Below are 21,364 nucleotides of genomic sequence, written 5' to 3' on the forward strand. Positions count from 1 at the left end.
CATCATGGTGAACCTCTATAATCCAGTGTAGAGGCATGTTATGGTCACCATGGTGAACCTCTATAATCCAGTGTAGAGGCATGTTATGGTCATCAGGGTGAACCTCTATAATCCAGTGTAGAGGCATGTTATGGTCCTCATGGTGAACCTCTATAATCCAGTGTAGAGGCATGTTATGGTCATCAGGGTGAACCTCTATAATCCAGTGTAGAGGCATGTTATGGTCATCAGGGTGAACCTCTATAATCCAGTGTAGAGGCATGTTATGGTCATCATGGTGAACCTCTATAATCCAGTGTAGAGGCATGTTATGGTCACCATGGCGAACCTCTATAATCCAGTGTAGAGGCATGTTATGGTCACCATGGTGAACCTCTATAATCCAGTGTAGAGGCATGTTATGGTCACCATGGTGAACCTCTATAATCCAGTGTAGAAGCATGTTATGGTCATCAGGGTGAACCTCTATAATCCAGTGTAGAGGCATGTTATGGTCACCATGGTGAACCTCTATAATCCAGTGTAGAGGCATGTTATGGTCATCAGGGTGAACCTCTATAATCCAGTGTAGAGGCATGTTATGGTCACCATGGTGAACCTCTATAATCCAGTGTAGAGGCATGTTATGGTCATCATGGTGAACCTCTATAATCCAGTGTAGAGGCATGGTCATCATGGTGAACCTCTATAATCCAGTGTAGAGGCATGTTATGGTCATCATGGTGAACCCCTATAATCCAGTGTAGAGGCATGTTATGGTCATCAGGGTGAACCTCTATAATCCAGTGTAGAGGCATGTTATGGTCATCATGGTGAACCTCTATAATCCAGTGTAGAGGCATGTTATGGTCACCATGGTGAACCTCTATAATCCAGTGTAGAGGCATGTTATGGTCACCATGGTGAACCTCTATAATCCAGTGTAGAGGCATGTTATGGTCACCATGGTGAACCTCTATAATCCAGTGTAGAGGCATGTTATGGTCATCAGGGTGAACCTCTATAATCCAGTGTAGAGGCATGTTATGGTCACCATGGTGAACCTCTATAATCCAGTGTAGAGGCATGTTATGGTCATCAGGGTGAACCTCTATAATCCAGTGTAGAGGCATGTTATGGTCACCATGGTGAACCTCTATAATCCAGTGTAGAGGCATGTTATGGTCATCATGGTGAACCTCTATAATCCAGTGTAGAGGCATGTTATGGTCACCATGGTGAACCTCTATAATCCAGTGTAGAGGCATGTTATGGTCATCAGGGTGAACCTCTATAATCCAGTGTAGAGGCATGTTATGGTCACCATGGTGAACCTCTATAAATAGTGTAGAGGCATGTTATGGTCATCAGGGTGAACGTCTATAATCCAGTGTAGAGGCATGTTATGGTCACCATGGTGAACCTCTATAATCCAGTGTAGAGGCATGTTATGGTCATCAGGGTGAACCTCTATAATCCAGTGTAGAGGCATGTTATGGTCATCATGGTGAACCTCTATAATCCAGTGTAGAGGCATGTTATGGTCATCAGGGTGAACCTCTATAATCCAGTGTAGAGGCATGTTATGGTCACCATGGTGAACCTCTATAATCCAGTGTAGAGGCATGTTATGGTCACCATGGTGAACCTCTATAATCCAGTGTAGAGGCATGTTATGGTCACCATGGTGAACCTCTATAATCCAGTGTAGAGGCATGTTATGGTCATCAGGGTGAACCTCTATAATCCAGTGTAGAGGCATGTTATATGTGGTACAACAACAGCTGGGGGGCAGTTAGGACACTGGGTTATTGTAACCGTAGCAACAGTAGGCTACTGTACGCCACGCGTGTGAGGGTTGAGAAGCTGTCTGTCTGTCTGTCTGTCTGTCTGTCTGTCTGTCTGTCTGTCTGTCTGTCTGTCTGTCTGTCTGTCTGTCTGTCTGTCTGTCTGTCTGTCTGTCTGTCTGTCTGTCTTTCTGTCTGTCTGTCTGTCTGTCTGTCTGTCTGTCTGTCTGTCTGGGGGTTCATCTCTGGCCTGATTAAAAACAGTGGGGCTCGGATGGGTTATGGGGGGAAAGGGGGTGGGGGTGGGGGGGGGGGGGGGGGGTACAGACAATACCTCCTCTATACCCTGCAGGGGAGCATAGGGCCTTAATTTACCCCTCCTCAGGGGCAGACTAGGCTCTAAATGAAACAACATGGGAGAGAGGGAAAGAGAGGGGGGGTAGAATGGCCTGCTCTCACTCGTCAGTTAAGCCATCACAACAACTCAAAAGATGTTTGTCTTTACCATCAGCCAAGTCCACCAAGTATTCAAAACACCAAGCCAATGTTAATACTGTTCACCTCCTAGTTCAATACTGTTCTCCCTCCTAGTTCAATACTGTTCACCCTCCTAGTTCAATACTGTTCACCCTCCTAGTTCAATACTGTTCACCCTCCTAGTTCAATACTGTTCACCCTCCTAGTTCAATACTGTTCACCCTCCTAGTTCAATACTGTTCACCCTCCTAGTTCAATAACTGTTCACCCCCCTAGTTCAATACTGTTCACCCTCCTAGTTCAATACTGTCTATCTATCTACCTATCTTTTAATTTGATGGGTTCCTCACATATTCTTCTCCAGCTAAGAGAAAAGTGGACAGGAGAGAAGACGGAAGAGACGAACAGAGGTCAGGAGAAAAGTCATCGGACAGCTTAACTAATGGCAGAAACACAACACTCATGCAGAGAGATAATTCGTGGCACAACAGAACCAAAACATCTTTGTGTGTGTGTGTGCCCCCCAGGGCTGTGTAGTTACCCTAAATCCTATCTGTTCTGGATGGTCACCCCCCAGGGCTGTGTAGTTACCCTAAATCCTATCTGTTCTGGACGGACACCCCCCCAGAGCTGTGTAGTTACCCTAAATCCTATCTGTTCTGGATGGTCACCCCCCAGGGCTGTGTAGTTACCCTAAATCCTATCTGTTCTGGATGGTCACCCCCCAGGGCTGTGTAGTTACCCTAAATCCTATCTGTTCTGGATGGTCACCCCCCAGGGCTGTGTAGTTACCCTAAATCCTATCTGTTCTGGATGGTCACCCCCCAGGGCTGTGTAGTTACCCTAAATCCTATCTGTTCTGGATGGTCACCCACAAGGGCTGTGTAGTTACCCTAAATCCTATCTGTTCTGGATGGTCACCCCCCAGGGCTGTGTAGTTACCCTAAATCCTATCTGTTCTGGATGGTCACCCCCCAGGGCTGTGTAGTTACCCTAAATCCTATCTGTTCTGGATGGTCACCCCCCAGGGCTGTGTAGTTACCCTAAATCCTATCTGTTCTGGATGGACACCCCCCAGGGCTGTGTAGTTACCCTACATCCTATCTGTTCTGGACGGACACCCCCCCAGAGCTGTGTAGTTACCCTAAATCCTATCTGTTCTGGATGGTCACCCCCCAGGGCTGTGTAGTTACCCTAAATCCTATCTGTTCTGGATGGTCACCCCCCAGGGCTGTGTAGTTACCCTACATCCTAACTGTTCTGGACGGACACCCCCCAGGGCTGTGTAGTTACCCTAAATCCTATCTGTTCTGGATGGACGCCCCCCAGGGCTGTGGAGTTACTCTACATCCTATCTGTTCTGGATGGACACCCCCCAGGGCTGTGTAGTTACCCTACATCCTATCTGTTCTGGACGGACACCCCCCAGGGCTGTGTAGTTACCCTACATCCTATCTGTGCTGGACGGACACCCCCCCAGGGCTGTGTAGTTACCCTACATCCTATCTGTTCTGGACGGACACCCCCCCAGAGCTGTGTAGTTACCCTACATCCTATCTGTTCTGGACGGACACCCCCCCAGAGCTGTGTAGTTACCCTACATCCTATCTGTTCTGGATGGACACCCCCCAGGGCTGTGTAGTTACCCTACATCCTATCTGTTCTGGATGGACACCCCCCAGGGCTGTGTAGTTACCCTACATCCTATCTGTTCTGGATGGACACCCCCCAGAGCAGTGTAGTTACCCTACATCCTATCTGTTCTGGATGGTCACCCCCCAGGGCTGTGTAGTTACCCTACATCCTATCTGTTCTGGATGGACACCCCCCAGGTCTCTGTCTCTCTCTCCTCACACTCAGTCTCCTCTCTCTGTCTCTCTCTCCTCACACTCAGTCTCCTCTCTCTGTCTCTCTCTCCTCACTCAGTCTCCTCTCTCTGTCTCTCTCTCCTCACTCAGTCTCCTCTCTCTGTCTCTCTCTCCTCACACTCAGTCTCCTCTCTCTGTCTCTCTCTCCTCACACTCAGTCTCCTCTCTCTGTCTCTCTCTCCTCACTCAGTCTCCTCTCTCTGTCTCTCTCTCCTCACACTCAGTCTCCTCTCTCTGTCTCTCTCTCCTCACACTCAGTCTCCTCTCTCTGTCTCTCTCTCCTCACACTCAGTCTCCTCTCTCTGTCTCTCTCTCCTCACACTCAGTCTCCTCTCTCTGTCTCTCTCTCCTCACACTCAGTCTCCTCTCTCTGTCTCTCTCTCCTCACACTCAGTCTCCTCTCTCTGTCTCTCTCTCCTCACTCAGTCTCCTCTCTCTGTCTCTCTCTCCTCACACTCAGTCTCCTCTCTCTGTCTCTCTCTCCTCACACTCAGTCTCCTCTCTTTATCTCAGCTTCTTCTCTCTCTCTCCTCACACACTGTCTCTCTCTCTCTCTGTCTCTCTCTGTCTCTCTCTCTCTGTCTCTCAGTTTCCTCTCTCTCTCTCCCAGTCTCCTCTCTCTCGATTCAATTCAATGAACTTCATTGCCAAAGCAAGTGAAATAGATAATTAACCAAAGTTAAATATTTGGCAGAAGGTTAGAAAGTGATGCTCAGTTTCCACCTCATTTTGTGGACAGTGGCAACATATCCTGTCTTCTGTTGAGAGCCAGGTTTGCCTCTCTCAATAGCAAGGCTACTGAGTCTGTAAATAGTCAAGGTTTTTCGTGATTTTGGGTCAGTCACAGTAGTCAGGTATTCTGCCACTGTGTACTCTCTGTTTAGGGCCAAATATCATTCTAGTTTGCAACATTTTTTGGGTTAATTATTTTCAATGTGTCAAGTAATTATCTCTTTGTTTTCTCATGATTTGGTCTCTAATAGGTCGTTATCAATAAAACATCACAAACGTCATTTAAAAAAAAAAAACATTTAACCTTTATTTAACTAGTTAACTCTGTTAAGAACAAATTCTTATTTACAATGACGGCCTACCGGGGAACAGTGGGTTAACTGGTCTACTGGTCTAGGTCTAGTGGACGGCCTCCCCCGGCAATGCTGGGCCAAATGTGCGTCACCCTATGGGACTCCCAATCACAGCCGGATATATATATATACAGTGGGGAGAACAAGTATTTGATACACTGACAATTTTGCAGGTTTTCCTACTTACAAAGCATGTAGAGGTCTGTCATTTTTATCATAGGTACACTTCAACTGTGAGAGACGGAATCTAAAACAAAAATCCCGAAAATCACATTGTATGATTTTTAAGTAATTAATTTGCATTTTATTGCATGACATAAGTATTTGATACATCAGAAAAGCAGAACTGAATATTTGGTACAGAAACCTTAGTTTGCAATTACAGAGATCATACGTTTCCTGTAGTTCTTGACCAGGTTTGCACACACTGCAGCAGGGATTTTGGCCCACTCCTCCATACAGACCTTCTCCAGATCCTTCAGGTTTCGGGGCTGTCGCTGGGCAATACGGACTTTCGGCTCCCTCCAAAGATTTTCTATTGGGTTCAGGTCTGGAGACTGGCTAGGCCACTCCAGGACCTTGAGATGCTTCTTACGGAGCCACTCCTTAGTTGCCCTGGCTGTGTGTTTCGGGTCGTTGTCATGCTGGAAGACCCAGCCACGACCCATCTTCAATGCTCTTACTGAGGGAAGGAGGTTGTTGGTCAAGATCTCGCGATACATGGCCCCATCCATCCTCCCTTCAATACGGTGCAGTCGTCCTGTCCCCTTTGCAGAAAAGCATCCCCAAAGAATGATGTTTCCACCTCCATGCTTCACGGTTGGGATGGTGTTCTTGGGGTTGTACTCATCCTTCTATTCCTCCAAACACGGCGAGTGGAGTTTAGAGCAAAAAGCTCTATTTTTGTCTCATCAGACCACATGACCTTCTCCCATTCCTCCTCTGGATCATCCAGATGGTCATTGGCAAACTTCAGACGGGCCTGGACATGCGCTGGCTTGAGCAGGGGGACCTTGCGTGCGCTGCAGGATTTTAATCCATGACGGCGTAGTGTGTTACTAATGGTTTTCTTTGAGACTGTGGTCCCAGCTCTCTTCAGGTCATTGACCAGGTCCTGCCGTGTAGTTCTGGGCTGATCCCTCACATTCCTCATGATCATTGATGCCCCACGAGGTGAGATCTTGCATGGAGCCCCAGACCGAGGGTGATTGACCGTCATCTTGAACTTCTTCCATTTTCTAATAATTGTGCCAACAGTTGTTGCCTTCTCACCAAGCTGCTTGGCTATTGTCCTGTAGCCCATCCCAGCCTTGTACAGGTCTACAATTTATCCCTGATGTCCTTACACAGCTCTCTGGTCTTGGCCATTGTGGAGAGGTTGGAGTCTGTTTGATTGAGTGTGTGGACAGGTGTCTTTTATACAGGTAACGAGTTCAAACAGGTGCAGTTAATACAGGTAATGAGTGGAGAACAGGAGGGCTTCTTAAAGAAAAACTAACAGGTCTGTGAGAGCCGGAATTCTTACTGGTTGGTAGGTGATCAAATACTTATGTCATGCAATAAAATGCAAATTAATTACTTAAAAATCATACAATGTGATTTTCTGGATTTTTGTTTTAGATTCCGTCTCTCACAGTTGAAGTGTACCTATGATAAAAATTACAAACCTCTACATGCTTTGTAAGTAGGAAAACCTGCATAATCGGCAGTGTATCAAATACTTGTTCTCCCCACTGTATATATTTCTCAATTCAAGGCCTTTATTGTCTCTCGCTCTGTGTCTCTGAGGGTCTGAGTGCTGGGGTGTTAACACTAACGGACATGTTGTGTTTGAGTCCACCGGGTGAGTTCTGTCAAACCACACACATGAGCTCCCCCCAGTCCCAGTAGGCCTGTGGACTAAACCAGACCACCACACGTGTTGTGTTAGTAACTCCATCACCCGCTCCCCTCCCCTCCCCCCCCTCCTCCCGCCCCCATCTCCCCTCCCTTCCTCTCCCCCCTCCTCCCGCCCCATCTCCCCTCCCTTCCGCTCCCCCCTCCTCCCGCCCCATCCCCCCTCCCTTCCTCTCCCCCCTCCTCCCGCCCCATCTCCCCTCCCTTCCTCTCCCCCTCCTCCCGCCCCATCTCCCCTCCCTTCCTCTCCCCCCTCCTCCCGCCCCATCTCCCCTCCTCCCCTCTCCCCTCCCCTCCCCCCCTCCTCCCGCCCCATCTCCCCTCCCTTCCTCCCCCCCTCCTCCCACCCCCATCTCCCCTCCCTTCCTCTCCCCCCTCCTCCCGCCCCATCTCCCCTCCCCCCCCCCTCCTCCCTCCTCCCCCCTCCTCCCGCCCCATCTCCCCTCCCCTCCCCCCCCTCCTCCCGCCCCCATCTCCCCTCCCTTCCTCTCCCCCCTCCTCCCGCCCCATCTCCCCTCCCTTCCGCTCCCCCCTCCTCCCGCCCCATCTCCCCTCCCTTCCTCTCCCCCCTCCTCCCGCCCCATCTCCCCTCCCTTCCTCTCCCCCCTCCTCCCGCCCCATCTCCCCTCCCTTCCTCTCCCCCCTCCTCCCGCCCCATCTCCCCTCCCTTCCTCTCCCCCCTCCTCCCGCCCCATCTCCCCTCCCCCCCCTCCTCCCGCCCCCATCTCCCCTCCCTTCCTCTCCCCCTCCTCCCGCCCCATCTCCCCTCCCTTCCTCTCCCCCTCCTCCCGCCCCAGCTCCCCTCCCCTCCCCCCTCCTCCCGCCCCCATCTCCCCTCCCTTCCTCTCCCCCCTCCTCCCGCCCCATCTCCCCTCCCTTCCTCTCCCCCTCCTCCCGCCCCATCTCCCCTCCCTTCCTCTCCCCCCTCCTCCCGCCCCATCTCCCCTCCCTTCCTCTCCCCCCTCCTCCCGCCCCATCTCCCCTCCCTTCCTCTCCCCCCTCCTCCCGCCCCATCTCCCCTCCCTTCCTCTCCCCCCTCCTCCCGCCCCATCTCCCCTCCCTTCCTCTCCCCCCTCCTCCCGCCCCATCTCCCCTCCCTTCCTCTCCCCCTCCTCCCGCCCCATCTCCCCTCCCTTCCTCTCCCCCCTCCTCCCGCCCCATCTCCCCTCCCTTCCTCTCCCCCCTCCTCCCGCCCCATCTCCCCTCCCTTCCTCTCCCCCCTCCTCCCGCCCCATCTCCCCTCCCTTCCTCTCCCCCCTCCTCCCGCCCCATCTCCCCTTCCTCTCCTCCCTCCTCTCCTCCCCTCTCCCCCCTCCTCCCGCCCCCATCTCCCCTCCCTTCCTCTCCTCCCTCCTCTCCTCCCCTCTCCCCCCTCCTCCCGCCCCCATCTCCCCTCCCTCCTCTCCTCTACCCCCAGGGATGTAGGGTGGAACAGAAGACGACTGACCTCTGTTTATTTCCATCACTTGATCTGAATTATTTAAGGTATTTTCTTTCTCCAACAGGCAGTACCATGAAGGAGAGATATGTCAGGGCCCACAGGACTCACCAGGGCCCCCAGGCTTCTACCAGGGCCCCAAGGCCTCTACCAGGGTCCCCGGGACTCAATAGGGCCCCCAGGCCTCTACCAGGGCCCCAGGCCTCTACCAGGGTCCCCGGGACTCAATAGGGCCCCCAGGCCTCTACCAGGGCCCCAGGCCTCTACCAGGGCACCCAGAATTATACCAGGGTCCTCAGGTCTCACCAGGGCCCCCAGGCCTCTACCAGGGCCCCAGGCCTCTACCAGGGCGCCCAGGCTTCTACCAGGGCCCCCGGGCTTCTACCAGGGCCCCTAGGCTTCTACCAGGGCTCCCAGGGCCCCCAGGTCTCACCAGGGCCCCCAGGCCTCTACCAGGGCAACCAGATCTCACCAGGGCCCCCAGGCTTCTACCAGGGCCTCCAGGTCTTACCAGGGCCCCCAGGTCTCACCAGGGCCCCCAGGCCACACCAGGGCCTCCAGGCCTCTACCAGGTACACCATGATGTGATATATTCCTCCTTAGAGATAATGATGTGATATATTGCTCCTTAGAGATAATTATGTGATATATTCCTTATAGATAATGATGTGATATTTTCCTCCTTAGAGACAATGATGTGATATTTTCCTCCTTAGAGATAATGATGTGATATATTCCTTATAGATAATGATGTGATATTTTCCTCCTTAGAGACAATGATGTGATATATTCCTCCTTAGAGATAATGATGTGATATATTCCTTATAGATAATGATGTGATATATTCCTCCTTAGAGATAATGATGTGATATATTCCTCCTTAGAGATAATGATGTGATATATTCCTCATTAGAGATAATGATGTGATATATTCCTCATTAGAGATAATGATGTTATATATGTCTAAGAGATAATGATGTGATATATTCCTCCTTAGAGACACTGATGTGATATATTCCTCCTTAGAGATAATGATGTGATATATTTTGTAGAGATAATGATGTGATATATTCCTTAATTAGAGATAATGATGTGATATATTTTGTGGAGATAATGATGTGATATATTCATCATTAGAGATAATAATGTGATATATTTTGTAGAGATAATGATGTGATATATTCCTCCTTAGAGATAATGATGTGATATATTCCTTAGAGATAATGATGTGATATATTTTGTAGAGATAATGATGTGATATATTCCTCCTTATAGATAATGATGTGATATATTCCTCATTAGAGATAATGATGTGATATATTCCTCATTAGAGATAATGATGTGATATATTCCTTATTAGAGATAATGATGTGATATATTCCTCCTTATGTAACAGTGTTGCTTCCGTCCCTCTCCTCGCCCCTACCTGGGCTCGAACCAGGGACCCTCTGCACACATCAACAACTGGCTCCCACGAAGCATCGTTACCCATCCCTTCACAAAAGCCGCGGCCCTTGCAGAGCAAGGGGAACCACTACTTCAAGGTCTCAGAGCGAGTGACGTCACCGATTGAAATGCTATTCGCGAGCATCACCGCTAACTAGCTAGCCATTTCACAACGGTTACACATAGAGATTAATCAATCATTTTTAATATTTTCTTAAATAAATGCTTGACTGTGAACCTTTAAACAACATTCAAAAACAACATGGGTGATGGATGTGACTCACTCCTTAGAGGATAGCTATTAATAGAAGATGCAATATGTATGAACATATTTGTCTAGCTAGCTATTGCCAGAATAACTCTGTGACCGCAAAACTGGTCCTAAATGTTTATATCACCCATAGTCTCTACGCCTGACAGAGTTGATTCGTCCTAATGTATTTGTCTAGTTTGATGTACACTTTGCCATTGTGAATATCAGACTCACCGGTCTTGAAGATCTCATACCGCAGCGAGAAGCCAGCCCCCTGGTGAGCGTAGTCAGAGACGAACCTGACGAGGAGGACGGGGCCCGAGGATATGACGGCTGGAGGGGCGATGTTACTGCAGTGTTTACCCAACAGGTCTGCCTTCTCGCTGTTTCCATCACGGATCTCTATGTAGTCATATCTAGTGAAGAAACACACGGAGAGATACAAACACGTTTAATATTGGACGTCCAAGAAAAAACGAGGAGGGAATAAAATGTGTCTTTCCGACAGGAAAGAAGAAAACAAAAACAAAAGAAACATGGGAAATGTATAATCACACTTTGCTATTGAAGTCCAGGCAGTGTTATCCAAGAAACAGTCACGACATGGGGTTCATTAGTGTGTCCCAAATGGCACCCTATTCCCTATATAGTGTCCCAAATGGCACCCTATTCCCTATGTAGTGTCCCAAATGGCACCCTATTCCCTATATAGTGTCCCAAATGGCACCCTATTCCCTATATAGTGTCCTAAATGGCACCCTATTCCCTATATAGTGTCCCAAATGGCACCCTATTCCCTATATAGCGTCCCAAGTGGCACCCTATTCCCTATTTATAGTGCATCACTTAGCCCTATGGGCCCTGATCAAAGTAGTGCACTATGTTTACCGTATATAGAGTATAGTCTCTATTCAGACGCAGACTATTGTGTGTCACTCCGAGCTAGTCTCCGTTCATCTCTGGTCTTTGACCTCTAGTGACCTGCTCTAATCTTTCTCCAAAAACAAATTCCTACTTGTCAGTTGTCTGAGCTTTAGTAACAGGATCCTACCTCCAAAAGAAACCCTTTGGAACCAGACTAATTGGAAGCAGTCCCTACAACAATAGAATGTCTCTTGGAGGGAGACTATTGTCTTCAGAGTTCCGACAGGTGGGATAACTCAGGTGGGGTCACTCCTATGCCCTTCTAGTCCTGACTAATCAGAGTGGACTAAAGTGTCGTACTATTTAAGGTAAGAATATGGGAGATAGACTGCAATCCTAGGCACCCCACGTCCTGTAATTTATTTGAGATATCAGCTGATGTACGAAGGGCTATATAAAAAAATATATTTTATTTTATTGTAATATAGAAAGGGCAGTATAGTAGTTGTTATGGTAATATAGAAAGGGCAGTATAGTAGTTGTTATGGTAATATAGACAAGGCAGTATAGTAGTTGTTATGGTAATATAGAAAGGGCAGTATAGTAGGTGTTTTATGGTAATATAGACACAGGGCAGTATAGTAGTTGTTTTATGGTAATATATACAGGGCAGTATACTAGTTGTTTTATGGTAATATAGACACAGGGCAGTATACTAGTTGTTTTATGGTAATATAGAAGCAGGGCAGTATACTAGTTGTTTTATGGTAATATAGACAGGGCAGTATACTAGTTGTTTTATGGTAATACAGACAAGGCAGTATACTAATTGTTTTATGGTAAGATATACAGGGCAGTATACTAGTTGTTTTATGGTAAGATATAAAGGGCGGTATACTAGTTGTTTTATGGTAATACAGACAGGGCAGTATAGTAGGTGTTTTATGGTAATATAGACAGGGCAGTATAGTATGTGTTTTATGGTAAGATATACAGGGCAGTTTACTAGTTGTTTTATGGTAATACAGACAGGGCAGTATAGTAGTTGTTTTATGGTAAGATATACAGGGCAGTATACTAGTTGTTTTATGGTAATATAGACAGGGCAGTATACTAGTTGTTTAATGTTAATATAGACAGGGCAGTATAGTAGTTGTTTTATGGTAATACAGACAGGGCAGTATAGTAGTTGTTTTATGGTAATATAGACAGGGCAGTATACTAGTTGTTTAATGTTAATACAGACAGGGCAGTATACTAGTTGTTTTATGGTAATATAGACAGGGCAGTATAGTAGTTGTTTTATTGTAATATAGAAAGGGCAGTATATTAGTTGTTTTATGGTAAGATATACAGGGCAGTATAGTAGTTGTTTTATTGTAATATAGAAAGGGCAGTATAGTAGGTGTTTTATGGTAATATAGAAACAGGGCAGTATACTAGTTGTTTTATGGTAATATAGACAGGGCAGTATAGTAGTTGTTTTATGGTAATATAGAAGCAGGGCAGTATACTAGTTGTTTTATGGTAAGATATACAGGGCAGTATACTAGTTGTTTTATGGTTATATAGACAGGGCAGTATAGTAGTTGTTTTATGGTAATATAGACAGGGCAGTATAGTAGTTGTTTAATGGTAATACAGACAGGGCAGTATATTAGTTGTTTTATGGTAATATAGACAGGGCAGTATAGTAGTTGTTTTATGGTAAGAAATACAGGGCAGTTTACTAGTTGTTTAATGTTAATATAGACAGGGCAGTATACTAGTTGTTTTATGGTAATACAGACAGGGCAGTAGAGTAGTTGTTTTATGGTAATATAGACAGGGCAGTATAGTAGTTGTTTTATGGTAATATAGACAGGGCAGTTTACTAGTTGTTTAATGTTAATATAGACAGGGCAGTATAGTAGTTGTTTTATGGTAATATAGACAGGGCAGTTTACTAGTTGTTTAATGTTAATATAGACAGGGCAGTATAGTAGTTGTTTTATGGTAATATAGACAGGGCAGTTTACTAGTTGTTTTATGGTAATATAGACAGGGCAGTATAGTAGTTGTTTTATGGTAAGAAATACAGGGCAGTTTACTAGTTGTTTAATGTTAATATAGACAGGGCAGTATACTAGTTGTTTTATGGTAATACAGACAGGGCAGTAGAGTAGTTGTTTTATGGTAATATAGACAGGGCAGTTTACTAGTTGTTTAATGTTAATACAGACAGGGCAGTATAGTAGTTGTTTTATGGTAATACAGACAGGGCAGTAGAGTAGTTGTTTTATGGTAATACAGACAGGGCAGTATAGTAGTTGTGTTATGGTAATACAGACAGGGCAGTATATTAGTTGTTTTATGGTAATACAGACAGGGCAGTATAGTAGGTGTTTTATGGTAATACAGACAGGGCAGTATACTAGTTGTTTTATGGTAATATAGACAGGGCAGGATAGTAGTTGTTTTATGGTAAGATATACAGGGCAGTATACTAGTTGTTTTATGGTAATACAGACAGGGCAGTATATTAGTTGTTTTATGGTAATATAGACAGGGCAGTATACTAGTTGTTTTATGGTAATACAGACAGGGCAGTATAGTAAGGCTGTGGTCATATCCTTTGATTTGTCAATCAGAGCAGAAAAAAAGCAGTGTTGTCTGACAATGGGAGCAAGACTGCCAAGAGTAACTACAGAGCCCAGTGTCCTCCTATTGTAATGAAACGTTTTAGTGCAGTACGGTTGTACGGCCCTGGTAGGGGCCTGGTGAGGCCTGGGGGCCCTGGTGAGACCTGGAGGCCCTGGTGAGGCCCGGGGGCCCTGGTGAGATCTGGGGGCCCACGGTTGATCAGGTCGAATGACCCCCAGGCCACACAGCTACAGTTGCCAGCCACCACGACTCCCCAGTGAGGAAACAGGATTACACTCTGTAATAGTTTATGGAGATCTCTGGATATTCGACTGAGGTACTAGGAGCAGGCCTGTTGTAGTTGGTGTGTGTGTGTGTGTGTGTGTGTGTGTGTGTGTGTGTGTGTGTGTGTGTGTGTGTGTGTGTGTGTGTGTGTGTGTGTGTGTGTGTGTGTGTGTGTGTGTGTGTGTGTGTGTGTGTGTGTGTGTGTGTGTGTGTGTGTGTGTGTGTGTGTGTGTGTGTCAGTATAAATTCTCTCTATTCAGAGGGAAACAGTTTACAGTGAGATGCTGCTGCTGTGTTTATCTCATGTATCCTTGAAACAGAATAAAAATATGTTTTAATCATGGAGACAATGACCGGCAGTATCAAGGCTGTTTTAATAATGGAGACAACGACCGGCAGTATCAAGGCTGTATTAAACATGGAGACAACGACCGGCAGTATCAAGGCTGTATTAAACATGGAGACAACGACCGGCAGTATCAAGGCTGTATTAAACATGGAGACAACGACCGGCAGTATCAAGGCTGTATTAAACATGGAGACAACGACCGGCAGTATCAAGGCTGTATTAAACATGGAGACAACGACCGGCAGTATCAAGGCTGTATTAAACATGGAGACAACGACCGGCAGTATCAAGGCTGTATTAAACATGGAGACAACGACCGGCAGTATCAAGGCTGTATTAAACATGGAGACAACGACCGGCAGTATCAAGGCTGTATTAAACATGGAGACAACGACCGGCAGTATCAAGGCTGTATTAAACATGGAGACAACGACCGGCAGTATCAAGGCTGTATTAAACATGGAGACAATGACCGGCAGTATCAAGGCTGTATTAAACATGGAGACAACGACCGGCAGTATCAAGGCTGTATTAAACATGGAGACAACGACCGGCAGTATCAAGGCTGTATTAAACATGGAGACAACGACCGGCAGTATCAAGGCTGTTTTAAACATGGAGACAACGACCGGCAGTATCAAGGCTGTTTTAAACATGGAGACAACGACCTGCAGTATCAAGGCTGTATTAAACATGGAGACAACGACCGGCAGTATCAAGGCTGTTTTAAACATGGAGACAACGACCGGCAGTATCAAGGCTGTATTAAACATGGAGACAACGACCGGCAGTATCAAGGCTGTATTAAACATGGAGACAACGACCGGCAGTATCAAGGCTGTATTAAACATGGAGACAACGACCGGCAGTATCAAGGCTGTTTTAAACATGGAGACAACGACCGGCAGTATCAAGGCTGTATTAAACATGGAGACAACGACCGGCAGTATCAAGGCTGTTTTAAACATGGAGACAACGACCGGCAGTATCAAGGCTGTTTTAAACATGGAGACAACGACCGGCAGTATCAAGACTGTTTTAAACATGGAGACAACGAGCGGCAGTATCAAGAGTAGTGTAGTGGGGCAGAGAGATGACAGATCAACATACTGTAGGGTAGTGGGGCAGAGAGATGACAGATCAACAGACAGTAGTTAGTGGGGCAGAGAGATGACAGTTGTAACAGATCAACAGACAGTACGGTAGTGGGGCAGAGAGATGACAGTTGTAACAGATCAACAGACAGTAGGGTAGTGGGGCAGAGAGATGACAGATCAACAGACTGTAGGGTAGTGGGGCAGAGAGATGACAGATCAACAGACAGTAGTTAGTGGGGCAGAGAGATGACAGTTGTAACAGATCAACAGACAGTACGGTAGTGGGGCAGAGAGATGACAGATCAACAGATATTAGAGTAGTGGGGCAGAGAGATGACAGATCAACAGACTGTAGGGTAGTGGGGCAGAGAGATGGTAGGTTATAGGGTAGGTTATAGGGTAGGATATAGGGTAGGATATAGGGTAGGATATAGGGTAGGTTATAGTTAGGATATAGGGTAGGATATAGGGTAGGATATAGGGTAGGATATAGGGTAGGTTATAGTTAGGATATAGGGTAGGTTATAGGGTAGGATATAGGGTAGGTTATAGTTAGTATATCGGGTAGGATATAGGGTAGGATATAGGGTAGGATATAGGGTAGGATTAGGGTAGGATATAGGGTAGATAATAGGGTGGGTTATAGGGTAGGATATATGGTAGGATTAGGGTAGGGTATATGGTAGGATATAGGGTAGGATATATGGTAGGATTAGGGTAGGATATAGGGTAGATAATAGGGTGGGTTATAGGGTAGGATATAGGGTAGGTTATAGTTAGGATATAGGGTAGGATATATGGTAGGATTAGGGTAGGATATATGGTAGGATATAGGGTAGGATATATGGTAGGATATATGGTAGGATTAGGGTAGGATATAGGGTAGATAATAGGGTGGGTTATAGGGTAGGATATAGGGTAGGTTATAGTTAGGATATAGGGTAGGATATATGGTAGGATTAGGGTAGGATATATGGTAGGATATAGGGTAGGTTATAGTTAGGATATAGGGTAGGATATATGGTAGGATATAGGGTAGGATATATGGTAGGATATAGGGTAGGTTATAGGGTAGATAATAGGGGGGGATATAGGGTAAAGAGTAGAGAGACTGCTGAATGTCGAGGGCTAAATTTGTCATCTCATGCACAACATATTATATATTCCATACTACTTACTAATGTATGAGACACTTCACGTTTCCGTGTAAAAACTATGGATTCCTTTGCCACACTCCACAAAGTACCATGGGTAATAAATCATGGGTAATGTACCATGGTATCATAACATGTTGTCCCCAATGCCTGCTCTGTCCCCTGTTCTGAGTGTGCAAGGTGTCATAAAGATGTTCTACTAGAATGGAGGAAGCCTTAGGTGTTGTTTGTGAAGCTGAGGTGGCAGTCACACAGACATCCTGACAGGCAGGGAACAGGAAACAGGGAACAGGGAACAGGGAACAGAGAACAGGGAACAGGAAACAGGAAACAGGAAACAGGAAACAGGGAACAGGGAACAGGGAACAGGGAACAGGGAACAGAGAACAGAGAACAGGGAACAGGGAACAGAGAACAGGGAACAGGGAACAGAGAACAGAGAACAGAGAACAGAGAACAGAGAACAGGGAACAGGGAACAGGGAACAGCGAACAGGGAACAGGGAACAGGGAACAGGGAACAGAGAACAGAGAACAGAGAACAGGGAACAGGGAACAGGGAACAGGGACCAGGGACCAGGGACCAGGGACCAGGGAACAGAGAACAGAGAACAGAGAACAGAGAACAGAGAACAGAGAACAGAGAACAGAGAACAGGGAACAGGGAACAGGGACCAGGGACCAGGGACCAGGGACCAGGGAACAGGGAACAGGGAACAGGGAACAGGAACAGGGACCAGAGAACAGGGAACAGGGAACAGGGAACAGAGAACAAGGCAGGAGGTTATCAAGTCGTCTAGCTGTTTAACACGTACAGGTTCACACCTGCTACTGTACTCCACTCATTCTTGGTGTCGGTGGCCCAGTGACAGCTTCAACATGTTTCCCACAAGCACAGTGACAGCTTCAACATGTTTCCCACAAGCCCAGTGACAGCTTCAACATGTTTCCCACAAGCACAGTGACAGCTTCAACATGTTTCCCACAAGCCCAGTGACAGCTTCAACATGTTTCTCACAAGCCCAGTGACAGCTTCAACATGTTTCTCACAAGCCCAGTGACAGCTTCAACATGTTTCATCACAAGCCCAGTGATAGCTTCAACATGTTTCTCACAAGCCCGGTGACAGCTTCAACATGTTTCTCACTAGCCCAGTGACAGCTTCAACATGTTTCATCACAAGCCCAGTGATAGCTTCAACATGTTTCTCACTAGCCCAGTGACAGCTTCAACATGTTTCTCACAAGCCCAGTGACAGCTTCAACATGTTTTATCACAAGCCCAGTGATAGCTTCAACATGTTTCATCACAAGCCCAGTGACAGCTTCAACATGTTTCTCACTAGCCCAGTGATAGCTTCAACATGTTTCTCACTAGCCCAGTGACAGCTTCAACATGTTTCTCACAAGCCCAGTGATAGCTTCAACATGTTTCTCACAAGCCCAGTGACAGCTTCAACATGTTTCTCACTAGCCCAGTGACAGCTTCAACATGTTTCTCACAAGCCCAGTGACAGCTTCAACATGTTTCTCACAAGCCCAGTGATAGCTTCAACATGTTTCGCATTCAAAAGCCTGTGTTTGAGGATCTAGATATTTACTGGTGTTTCTTCTCCTCCTCCTCCTCTTCTTCCACCTCTAAAAATATAACATATGTTACTGCTGTGCTCAGGACGAAGATGCTGTGGTCAGGATGAAGATGCTGTGGTCAGGATGAAGATGATGTGGTCAGGATGAAGCTGTGACAGATGTTTTCTCTCTCTCTCTCTCTCTCTCTCTCTCTCTCTCTCTCTCTCTCTCTCTCTCTCTCTCTCTCTCTCTCTCTCTCTCTCTCTCTCTCTCTCTCCCCCTCCCTCCCTCCCTCTCTCCCCCTCCCTCCCTCCCTCCCTCCCTCCCTCGCTCTCTCTCTCTCTCTCCCTCTCTCTCTCTCTCTCTCTCTCTCTCTCTCTCTCCCTCTCTCTCTCTCTCTCTCTCTCTCTCTCTCTCTCTCTCTCTCTCTCTCTCTCTCTCTCTCTCTCTCTCTCTCTCTCTCTCTCTCTCTCTCTCTCCCCCTCCCTCCCTCCCTCTCTCCCCCTCCCTCCCTCCCTCTCTCTCCCTCTCTCCCCCTCTCCCTCTCTCCCTCTCTCCCTCTCTCTCCCTCTCTCCCTCTCTCCCTCCTCTGTAAAAGACTGCGGGACACGTAACCGGTAGTCCCATGTCAGGTAGAGGAATGTGGGGGTGGAGGAGAGAACCTGACACTTATCTCAGCCCCCCCCCCCACTCTCTGACAGACACAGACAGGTGTCCTCCCCTCCCTTTCTCCCAACCTCTCCACCCACCCTCCACCCCTCCTCCTAACCAGTGGTGTAAAGTACCTAAGTAAAAATACTTTAAAGTACTACTTAAGTAGTTTTTGGGGGGTATCTGTACTTTACTATTTATATTTTTGACAACTTTCACTTTTAACTTCACTACATTCCTAAAGAAAATAATGTACTTTTTACACCATACATTTTCCTTGACACTCAAAAATACTAATTACATTTTATATGCTTATTAGAGCATGACGCTGGTCCAATTCACACACTTAAACTTACAAATGTCATTGATGTTTGTTGTCAATCCGTTTAGTTTGCTCAGTGATAGAACAGGTACGCTACATATACAACAGTACGTGGACACTCCTTCTAAGTAGTGGATTTATCACCCGTTGCATTGTCAGTAGAATGACCTTACTGAAGAGCTCAGTGACTTTCAACGTGGCACCGTTATAGGATGCCACCTTTCCAACAAGTCAGTTCGTCAAATTTCTGCCCTGCTAGAGATGCCCCAGGTCAACTGTAAGTGCTGTTATTGTGAAGTGTAAACATCTAGGAGCAACAACGGCTCAGCCACAAAGTGGTAGGCCACACAAGCTCACAGAACGAGAACGCCGAGTGTTGAAGCGCGTGGCGTGTAAAAATTGTCTGTCGCATTTTCTGGAGTGATGAATCACAGGAGAACGCTACCTGCCTGAATGCATAGTGCCAACTGTAAAGTTTGGTGGAGGAGGAATAATGGTCTGGGGCTGTATTTCATAGTTCGGGCTAGGCCACTTAGCATACAAGGACATTCTAGACAATTCTGTGCTTCCAACTTTTGGCAACGGTTTGGGGAAGGCCCTTTCCTCTTTCAGCATGACAATGTCCGTGTGTACAAAGCGTGGTCCATACAGAAATTATTTGTTGAGATCGGTGTGGAAGAACTTGACTGGCCTGCACACGTATCCTGACCTCAACCCCATCGAACATCGTTTTACTGGGTGACTTTCACTTTTACTTGAATCATTTTCTATTAAAGGTATCTTTACCTTTACTACAGTATGACAATTGCTCCTCCCCACCCCCTGCTCTACTCTGAGCCAGACATGCTTCCTGTTTCCTCTCTACTCAGTAGGCTACAGATAGAGATAGATAGAGACAGAGAAAGAGATATAGGGAGAGAGACAGATACAAGGCCGTGGGGTTAGACAGGGATGCAGCTTGAGCCCCACCATCTTTAACATATATATCAACCAATTGGCGAGGGCACTAGAAAAGTCTGCAGCACCCGGCCTCACCCTACTAGAATCTGAAGTAAAATGTCTACTGTTTGCTGATGATCTGGTGCTTCTGTCACCAACCAAGGAGGGCCTACAGCAGCACCTAGATCTTCTGCACAGATTCTGTCAGACCTGGGCCCTGACAGTAAATCTCAGTAAGACCAAAATAATGGTGTTCCAAAAAAGGTCCAGTTGCCAGGACGACAAATACAAATGAACCTAGACACCAGTGCAGTAATACCGCTCTGTCTCCAACTACAGTACATGACACATTGCACCCTATCCAAGCGTCATCCAGGAGAGGTGTAGGAGAGGTGTAGGAGAGGTGTAGGAGAGGTGTAGGAGAGGTGTAGGAGAGCTGTCAGAGAGGTGTAGGAGAGATCTAGGAGATGTGTAGGAGAGGTGTAGGAGAGGTGTAGGAGAGCTGTCAGAGAGGTGTAGGAGAGATCTAGGAGAGATGTAGGAGACATCTAGGAGAGGTGTAGGAGAGTGGTAGGAGAGGTGTAGGAGAGGTGTAGGAGAGATGTAGGAGGTGTAGGAGATGTAGGATAGATCTAGGAGAGGTGTAGGAGAGGTGTAGGAGATGTGTAGGAGAGATGTAGGAGATGTGTAGGAGAGATCTAGGAGAGGTGTAGGAGAGCTGTCAGAGAGGTGTAGGAGAGATCTAGGAGAGGTGTAGGAGAGCTGTCAGAGATGTGTAGGAGAGCTGTCAGAGCGGTGTAGGAGAGGTGTAGGAGAGCTGTCAGAGAGGTGTAGGAGAGATCTAGGAGAGGTGTAGGAGAGCTGTCAGAGAGCTGTAGGAGAGATCTAGGAGAGGTGTAGGAGAGCTGTCAGAGATGTGTAGGAGAGCTGTCAGAGCGGTGTAGGAGAGATCTAGGAGAGGTGTAGGAGAGGTGTAGGAGAGGTGTAGGAGAGCTGTCAGAGAGGTGTAGGAGAGATCTAGGAGAGGTGTAGGAGAGGTGTAGGATATGTGTATGAGAGATCTAGGAAAGGTGAAGGAGAGATCTAGGAGAGATGTAGGAGAGGTGTAGGAGAGGTGTAGGAGAGATCAAGGAGAGTTGTAGGAGAGATGTAGGAGAGGTGTAGGAGTGGTGTAGGAGAGATGTAGGAGAGGTGTAGGAGAGGTGTAGGAGAGGTGTAGGAAATGTGTAGGAGAGATGTAGGAGAGGTGTAGGAGAGGTGTAGGAGGTGTAGGAGATGTAGGAGA

At 47.0% G+C, this 21,364-nt stretch overlaps 1 protein-coding gene across 2 annotated transcripts in view; it reads right to left on the reverse strand.

Annotated features, from left to right (window-relative positions):
• LOC139546213 (neuropilin-2-like) overlaps positions 1–21,364 on the reverse strand; it is a 314,353-nt gene that overhangs the window by 227,182 nt on the left and 65,807 nt on the right. For both annotated transcript variants that reach the window (XM_071354338.1, XM_071354337.1), the window contains exon 3: positions 10,464–10,645. In XM_071354338.1, the coding sequence (XP_071210439.1) occupies positions 10,464–10,645 (182 nt within the window). The remainder of the gene's footprint in view (positions 1–10,463; positions 10,646–21,364) is intronic.

Source organism: Salvelinus alpinus, chromosome 20 (genome assembly GCF_045679555.1).
Source record: "Salvelinus alpinus chromosome 20, SLU_Salpinus.1, whole genome shotgun sequence".
Lineage (NCBI taxonomy): Eukaryota > Metazoa > Chordata > Actinopteri > Salmoniformes > Salmonidae > Salvelinus > Salvelinus alpinus.